Source organism: Eurypyga helias, unplaced genomic scaffold, assembly GCF_000690775.1.
Source record: "Eurypyga helias isolate BGI_N326 unplaced genomic scaffold, ASM69077v1 scaffold42948, whole genome shotgun sequence".
Lineage (NCBI taxonomy): Eukaryota > Metazoa > Chordata > Aves > Eurypygiformes > Eurypygidae > Eurypyga > Eurypyga helias.
This window is the reverse complement of record NW_010267079.1, coordinates 4,683-14,299: the sequence shown is the minus strand read 5'-3', so window position 1 is coordinate 14,299 and position 9,617 is coordinate 4,683. Positions and strand designations below refer to the sequence as shown.

The window sequence follows — 9,617 nt, the reverse complement described above, 5'->3', positions numbered from 1 at the left end:
CAGTACTGAAATTGTGGCTGCTAGGCAATCAACAGTAGCCTTAAAAAAACCCAAAAAACAACCACCACCAAAAAAGTGATAAACCTCTCATCTGTCATTATGGGGAAAATAGCCATAAAGAGTCAGTTATGAGTGAATATACTAGTATTTCAAGCTTATCATGGGATAAAGGCATGGATGCATATTTCAGGAATATAGCACAAGGACTCACTAAATTTACAAAACTCCTTCAAACAGGCAGAGATATGAAGAATCAAGTCTCCATTATGACATGATAGCTGCATTTCCAAATAAAGAGAGCTCTACGATTGATAGGACATATCAGCCCCTAAGAGGGGATCATTCTGCGAGAAGAACTGACATCCACCAATTAAGTCCTACAAAGTTAAATAAGAGGAAACTATGTAGTTCTGGACACCAAATGACTCATTTACCAAATAAGCAGCACACAAAAAAATCGTGTGAAAAGTTTGAGACATTCAACACGATTAAGATGTGCTTCCCATCAGACATTCGTAACCCTCTAATACTCGTGTTTAAAAAGTGGGAAGACAGTTTAGGATCCAACCAGAACAGCAGGTGTTCATGTCAAATTTTAAATCAATTGTTCGTCACTTTATCTGCAAAAGATGGTATCTCAAATAGGTGAGTGTAACATCATTTCTTCACTAGTGATGGCTTGCAACAATACCACACACTATAACCCCTGCTTTGTGAAATGGAGCATTTACCCCAAAACTTCAGAAACTAATAAACAGCAACCAAATTAAATGCAAAAGCTACACTCTGGATCTTAGGATCAGAGTTCCAAAGAGGACAGGAAATAACCCAAAGAATGTCACTTACCAGAGAAAACCAACTTTTAAATAGTCTGTTTCCAATAATTGCTAGAAAGAAGCAAAGTGAAAGATTTCATAAAACTTAAAACCAGTCTGGACTTAAAAGGCAGGATGCATTAGTCCACAATTTTCTTCCAGTTTTTCAATATGGTTTGTTTTGTTTGTTTGGTTGTTTTTTTTAAAAAACCCACACCTGTATGAATTCCAACAGATCACTGCTGACCTCCTGTCAGTGAGGGAATCCAGCTTTCTAAAACAGCCCTACTAAACAATGGGCTACCATGAATTATGGTTCTAGGTTAATGATTGATATCAAAGACTCAAGTTCGTTCTGATACACAGGCTTCTAACAAACCAAACCAGGTACAGCACCAGGTTGGTCACTCAAATGACTAGCTTGGTCAACTGAGAAAAGTTCAAGTTATTCCTGAATTCGAGTCACGGTTGTAGGTCTGTAAAATGATCTGAATATAAATACGCTTTGAATTCCGTCACCTCTGGGAGAAGACCAGAAAGTTTACAAGATGGTAAGTCCATGGTTTTAGCTTGCAACTGTGCCGCTACTCATGTAGTACTCTTTGGTTTCCCTGCAGTATTTCAGAATACCAGTGCCTGTAAAGAACTATTTCCAGAGGATGAGAAAACAACTAGCAACACCTGGTTGTGTCATAAAATCTCTTAATTACAACACTAAAGTTATCAGTAAATGAAAACTTAATTCTGACTACAGCATTAGATTAACAGCCTTTATCATAGACATCAGACTGCCCTCGTGTGGTCTACTTAAAAACTTAGCCATTTATCTTAAATCCACTTAAAAATCCCCATGCGTGATTAAATTCTGCTAGGTTTATTTTCTCTTTCTACTATGGTGACCAGAACTAAACCAGATTATATTTAAAACTTCATAACCTTCCTGCAAGACCAGCGTTAGAAAGAGTAAGAAAACACACAAAATGAATAATAAACAAAGCTATGAACTATAAATGCTACCAATCCTTAACCATTGCAGTAAAAAGTGTATTAGAGGGTAACTGTCCTTCACAGCTAAGGCAATCATTTGCTGCTTACATACAGGACTGTTTTGGCTGATTTAACAAACCAGTCTGAACACCCTGAAAGGCAGATCAAAGAAAGTTACTTACCGAAAGTACCATAGAATCCTCTAGGTCCACAAGTGCCAACACCATATTTCTTCAGAGATGCCTGTGCCGCACTCTTCAACAAAAAATGATTACATGAAATATTTATTCCTACACTAGATCTAGAACAGTTTTATACTGATGCACACAGGCCAGTTCTTGCATCATGTAAGATGACTTGCTTTAGAGAAAATACAATAATGTGCTGAATTTGTGAATTAATTTCACATCAAATTAAGTGTTTAAGCATCATTCAGTGCATGCTAATGATTAAGGACATTAAATACTACCCCAACTTCACCATCAGCTAGTACGCAGTAAGTACACCAGGTAAAACGCTAGTAAAAGGACAAACTTAAATAGCACAAAATTACAAGGTTTATAATCTTCCTTGCTGGTTTAGAAGTATAGTTCCTTGACAAAGTTTATGCTTTCTGAAGTCATTCTTAATTTTAGGATAACATACAAAGTAAAATAGGAATAATCACACAAATACAGTGACTGGAAGAACTCACCTTAACCTTTTCATTATCCAAAAGTCCAAGAAAGTTAAATGATGCGAAGTTTATACATTCCTTGCCATTAACAGTGATTATATGCGTGGGAGGACTGAAAAAAAAACCCAAACAGCAGACCTATTGTTACAAATTAACAGTGGCCATTTTCACAAACAAATAGTACAGGAGTTTTATTTTTGAACAGTAAAAGACACACAGCTTTTTAAACATTCCATCTTTCCACTCTTTTCCTTGCAGCTGCCAATATTTAAATAAATTTAAGTAATTAAGCCAAATACAAAGCTTCATGTCTGCTTACTTCTGTATGCGCCGTTAAATATCACAGTTGAGATCCTACAGTATTCCACAAACACAGTAGTTCTTCCCATGTGGAAACTCGCACTGAGCAATTTTCACAATCAAAATTGAACAGGGCTGCTCAAATGTCAAATGGCTGTGCACAGCTGCTCCAAATCTGGTTGCTGACAATATTTCAGTGGGTACATTTGGCATGCAAAGCAAATAAACTTGAAGTCCAAGCTATTTACTGAAAGTTAAAAAAAAAAACACTGAACTGCCTCAGCTTCACTTAAAAAAAAACTCCACTATTTTGTTTTGTACCCATTGATATTAAAAAGTAAGCAAGTTTTGCTTCAACCAAGCAACTGCAAAGCTTACAAAGCAACTTTGGAAAGCTTTCTGCTAACACAGTGCATGTGCCGTGCACCTTCATCACTGTTGTTCCACGGCATTTACCTGACACCAGCTGAACCTGACCCCACAGAGCAGCAGCCTCCTGCGCAGTGGCAGCAGCATTACACAAATGCCCCGCAAACTCTCTTGGGGACCTGACTGCCACCAAAAATACACATGGATCTGTTCCTCTGTCTCACTCATCGAAAAGCTATCGCAATACATTCCCTAGCTGTAAGCACTGCAAAGTCCTAAATAATTTAAACATTCTGTAAATCCATCTGAAAGATATATTTGCTCAGATTATTTTTTTTTAAATATCCAACGCTTCCTTTAACCCCACAGTACTGCTTGTTTCAAAACTCTGAACAGTAACAGAACTTGAATAAAACTTTCAAAACTGCCTTTTCTAAGGCAGACTTTCCTGTGGTACTATAACCATCCAAATGGAGCTCTCTATGACAGCACATAATTGTGCTGTCACCCTAAATTATTTTAAATTATTAGTGTCACTAGGAGGATATTAAGAATGCTTATATTGTAAAAACAAATCTGAAGCCTGTGAAAGAAATTTCAAAGCAATTTCTGAAACACTGTGACTCTTGCATAAGCCAGCACATATCTTAAAAGCCACATAACACACAAGAAAGTGACGCCGAGCCTCAATTTCATCACAGAAAAACTTCACCATCAAGCATCGCCACTCCCGACTGTCCAAGAGGAACAACTTCCCATGAAGTGCCAAGCGGCTAGCCGCAAAATCAGTTTTTTCTTCCCCTCCAGCCCCCACACAGAAGGTGGTAATTACTTTTGGAGGCCTAAGTCTACATATTCAGAAAAACTGAAACACATTACTACCAAACAATACAGACCCACAATGAAGGCAAAGATAAAATGTCCTATTTAAAAAGTAACTCCACCCATATATTTTAAAAAAACCATTACAACATTTGAAGTAAGAAAGATTTTCTTAATAAAATAGTCTTGATAATGTTGCAAAACCAACACCATCTCTTCAGTAGCAAAATCATCCCTGCTACCTAAAAATGCAATTAATTTATAACATGTTCTAGGCATATGGAACTGTTTAATAAGAAATACACTTAAAAATATGGACATGAAGTATTTCAGTTGAAACAAACCCCTTCAGAATCTAATTTGGTTATATTTACCCTGAAACAATGTTGTAGTTGAGGGCTGGGTGATCTTTTGGTACAGGAGGTACAAGAGGCTCTGGCTGCCACTCTTCAATCAACTCTTCTTTTTCCTGAAAGAGACAAGAAATACAGCTCAGAAAGGATTTCCATTGGAACAGACATGATGTGCAACTGTTACCACTGTTTGTTAGCACAAGAAATGTGGTATGCTAACACACACTGCCTTTCTGACACACAAAACTAATAGTACCTCAGCATGTTCAACTGAAGGGCTCTGAATTCTTCAAAGGGAAGGCGATGTAAGGACAGACCAGCTGTGCCTGTGCATGAGTAAGGTCTCATGATGCAATAATCAAGACAAGAGATAGTAACTCGAGGTCCTTGCCAAATTTTAATCAATACTGTTTCATTCACTCTATCAATTATTAAAATCCTTCTCTACAGTTTATGTAATTTAAATCAAAGACTTCACATTTTGAAGTCTTCAACAGTGCTGTTTAAACGGCTGTGGCATTAAAACACTTGGCAAAGTAACACAGGACACAATGGAGGACAACTGCAAAACGCTCAATAAATGGTAACAACTACTAAACTACATATCCCCCACCTTGACATGGAGGAATACCAAATACACATTCATTTTCAAAGTGCTTTAAACTACTTGGAAAACCTCAGTTAGATGATTTTCCAGAGGACATGCAGTGGAACAGCGTAACGGGTGTGTTAGGCTAGTTTCCACACAAAGTAGCAACCACACAGGCAGATCACCAAAATCATCCTTCCCACCATGAAAACATAACTTTCCAGGAGTGTTATTTACTAGTACAGCAAGCCGCATCTGATAACACCTTCGTTAACACGCTGACTTTTGATGGCATGACTACAACAGATTCATATTTCATGCTGTTATTTCAAAAGGCAGCGGAATATTTAAGGCTACTTATTTCATTTCAATACCAAACTGTAAATTCTGCAATCAATTTTTGAAAACACCACAGAAGTATCTTTTTCCATTTTTATTTTTTCCAAATACACTTTTCAAAGCCTTTGAAGTACAAAACCAAACTAAGGTATGAAAAAAGATCAAGAGGAAACCATATACAATACAATTAGTCTCCTGTATTTTGATCACTCTCCTTTTACTAAGCTAGTGAGTAACTTTGTTTCTGGGTATTTCCAGAGTATTAATTAAGATCCCAGGAGCTCCACAAAGGCTTTTTTAAAAACAAAAATGGAAATTTCAATAGCCTGGTATTTTAGAAAAGGTCCTTTTTATGTGAGCATAGTCACGTTTCTAATATTTTGCAGATGTATATTAAATACCTCTTTATTTAACTTTCTCATGTTAGATTTCTTACTGAAAATTAACCCATGGGGCATATATCTTAAAGGAAATAAAATGCCATTAATATTGAATATTTTCGATTCTGTTGCGTACGTTTTGAAGTGGCTACACTTAGGTTAGAAAAAGTGCTTAGTTTCTTTAGCCATCACAGGACAGACCCCAGCTGGAACCTTGCATGCAGTTTGGTATGCGTTGAAATGCTGTTTCCACACATCGAGGAAAGCATTAAAGTAGGGAGTTTTGTTAATTTACCCTCCACTAGTGTCATACACAGCATGTTAAATAACAGATTTTAATGATTCAATTAAAAAAATCCAAAGAGATAACTGGGCACAGGACACCAGAACAGTAATAAATTGTGTGTAAATACTACTGACTTCTATTCATTACTGCATTCTACTATTAAACCTCATGTTCAACACAGCAAACACCTCAAGAACCCTATGGGAGAAGATTAGCAGGTGACACACCCTATGAAGATTTAACATGCAGCACGTTACCAAAATGGTGCAAAAGTAGTACCCAAATTCAGGGTAATCTCAGAATGGAACCACAACCGTAACCCTGCTAAACGCCACTGATGCAAGACAGAGTGGCAATTCCATCCTTGTCTCAGAACCAGTGCTAGTGTGCACCTCCATGCTGTATTGATATCTGAAAAGGAGTATCAGAGACGCGATTTAACACTCAGCATGCTGACCCACAGCACTGCGAGCCAGCAGCAGCTGCACTTCAATCCCCTTCCCATCACAAACACATTCATGTTCTTTGTGTGGCATAAGGGGGTGCAAAACCAAACAGTAACCTTGTTCAAAAGAAGTCATCCGGGTGCACACTAACCTAGCAAAAGCAGGATGGACATACAGCAAAACTAGATCCCACAACAAAGTAGTCCCAGTCTAGATTGGCTGATGCTACTGGGAAACCATATCCTGAGTGACAGATGCCCAGTAGTACCTTACACCTTTCCACAAGCGTTCAAAAAGACTTCTGAAAATCAGAAAGCAGGATATATGCTCATGCAGCCTTCACTGCTCCTACCACAGCTGTGTGGAGAGGCCCCACATCCCTGCTGTCCAGCGTATCTTGCATCAACATTATTGTGTTCATTTTAGAGTGCAGGGTCAGGTTGGTTTTTTGTTTGTTTTGGTGGTTGTTGTTTGCTTTAATTAGGAAGCAGAATAAATCATGTGAGAAGTGGTGCAGCCTGTCAGTTATGAAAGGATAAAAAGCAATCGATAACATCAAATGTATACAGTTGATTCACTTATTTCTCCTCAGTTCACCATACTGAAAATATCTACTTGATGACAAGAATGGAGTCAAAACTTTCAATTTCCACTCTCTTGGGCTGTGATTTAAGTGAACTCATCTCTCAGCTCTTCCTCTTTTCCTTTTATAATTCTTTCTGATTTGTGTAAGCGTAAATGTTAAAGAAAAAATAAATTCCTAAAGAAGGTATATATTTTATGTTTACAAGTAATGTACAATACAAAAATATGAGAGAGATCTTTTAAGTACTTTATAATATACACACACTTACACATTTGTACATATATATGGGGGGACTTTTCACAAGGGCCTGTAGTGACAGGACAAGGGTAATGGGTTTAGATTGAAAGTGGGGAGATTTACATTAGATATCAGGAAGTTGTTCTTCACAGAGAGGGTGGTGAGGCACTGGAACAGGTTGCCCAGAGAAGCTGTGGATGCCCCATCCCTGGATGTCTTCAAGGCCAGGCTGGATGAGGCTTTGAGCAACCTGGTCTAGTGGAAGGTGTCCCTGCCCATGGCAGGGGGTTGGAACTAGGTGATCTTTAAGGTCCCTTCCAACCCAAACCATTCTATGATTCTATGATGATGATTCTATGATATATAAACATGTTAAGTATTTTTATCTGAATACACACACACACACATATAAATAAAATGGTTTGGGGTGGTTGTAGTTTGTTGGTTGTGGGTTTTACTTTCTAGATGCCAGATACCTTGGGTAAGAGAAATACTTGGGCGTAAACACACCCGACCCAAGTTATTTAAATCAGTTGCCTTGTTGACCCTGTTTTTTTAAGGAAAAGTAACAATATGTTCATGAAGACAGTTCTTAGTTAGCTGTAGTGTTTTGAAACAATGTCAATATCCAAAGATTAATAATATTTTTTATTTGCTGGTCCTCAAATAACACGTGTTTAATTTCACACTACGTATAGGATCATAAATCAGCACAGCATAAATTGTCACAAAGAATGGGCACGCTGGTTAGAAATTTCTCTCTTGCAAACTCCGCTTAAGAGAATCTTTACCTACACAGGGAGTCTTGGCTCAAAATGACTGAAAACCTTTACAAAAACAGACTATATCTGCTCTTCCTTGTAAAGCAACACCTGACCAAGCTCTGAGTGCTGTTCCTGCAAGACAGAGCTCTTGTGGCTTACAGTATTTCTCAGTCATGCATTAAATGTGTGTCTCTGACAGGAACTTTACAGCTAATACCAGCAACAAATGTCCGTCTGATAGAACTGTTCCCATACTACTACTGCAGTGGAAATTCTAAAACCAAAACCACCCAACTATTCCTCCCATCCACAAACGGTAAGATGCGGCTCTTCGTAGGACTTCAGAGACTTTGAGAGAAAACCTCAGTAGCGCTTACTGCACAGAAACACATCTGGAGGGCACCTTCCTTTCACACAGATGGTCGTTGTCTGGAGAGCGAGCTTGTAGCTAAATGACGCCACGCAATCTCCCACGGCCTGCTCCAGTCCTCAGTGATAATTTGCTGCTTTTCTATAAACTTTATTTTGGGCAAAAAGCCCACAAGAATCTATGTCTAGCATCCCTGTCTGGCCACAGACTTATTTGTACTTCCCAAAATCTCAAACTATCAGGAACTTAGTGTCACAGAGAAATACTCCACCATTATTTTGGAACAGAACCTGCAAACACTGTTACTAAAGGATGGCAGACAGTCAGTTGAAAGCTGAATCCTACACTGGATTTCACAGCGCTCTTGCTACACAATTCACTAAACCCAGAAGCCACCTTCAGGATGGATTTCTTCACTTTCTCGGAAGCGTGACTCCTGAGCGCACTAGGTTGCACAATGTATTTCTAACCCCTGGTTCCCCAGGACAGACGGGTCCTGACAGACCACATTAAGAGAGCCGTGCAATAGTTGCATCCTTCAGTCATACTCATTACGTGGAGCCGGCTCTGCTCTGGCAGCACCCTCAACAGTAATTCACAGAGAAACGCCGAGTATCACTACGTGAGCAACTGACATAAAGCCAGCCCAAGCTCCAGCGCCTGTACCTCAGCAACCTACTATTTCTTCCTGGTGTGGTAAAGACCAGACACCACAGCATGACTCAAACTAGAACAAATCAGAAGGCAAATCAGCAGTCTCCTCACTGAACGCTGGCATGTTGCTACACGCAGCTCAACAAGCACACAGAAGCCTGGCTGTGTGGGATCCCATAGTGTATCAAACAGACTGTACTGGATCCGGCTGGGATGGTGTTCATTTTCTTCACAACAGCTCGTATAGTGCTGGGTTTTAAACCTGTGACCAAAACAATGCTGAGAACACACAAATGTTGTAGCTCTTGCTGACCGGTGTTTCCACAGCATCAAGCCCTCCTGTTTCTCACTCTGTCCCCACAGTGCATAGACTGAGGGGGTGCACAAGAATTTGAGAGGGGCACAACCAAGCAGATGACCCAAACTAACCAAACATATTCCATACCATATAATGTCACACTCAGCAATAAAAGGGAAAAGTGGGGGGGCTTAGGGAAGGTTGCTTTATTTTGCTAAGGAACTGGCTGGGTAGTGGTCCACCCCTGGGAGGTGGTGAGCGATTGCCTTCATAACCCTTGTCTTCTTTCTCTCTTGTTCCACTGTGCCTTTGCTTATTAAACAATCTTATCTTCACTCACAGGTTT

General features: G+C 39.2%; 1 protein-coding gene across 1 annotated transcript in view; it reads right to left on the bottom strand.

Annotated features, from left to right (window-relative positions):
* Positions 1–1,984: 1,984 nt before the first annotated feature.
* LOC104513821 (serine palmitoyltransferase 1-like) overlaps positions 1,985–9,617 on the bottom strand; it is a gene marked incomplete at both ends in the record, with an annotated part of 10,484 nt that continues 2,851 nt past the window's right edge. Inside the window, 3 exons of the mRNA XM_010157289.1 lie at positions 1,985–2,057; positions 2,497–2,590; positions 4,344–4,438. Coding sequence (XP_010155591.1) covers positions 1,985–2,057; positions 2,497–2,590; positions 4,344–4,438 — 262 coding nt within the window. The remainder of the gene's footprint in view (positions 2,058–2,496; positions 2,591–4,343; positions 4,439–9,617) is intronic.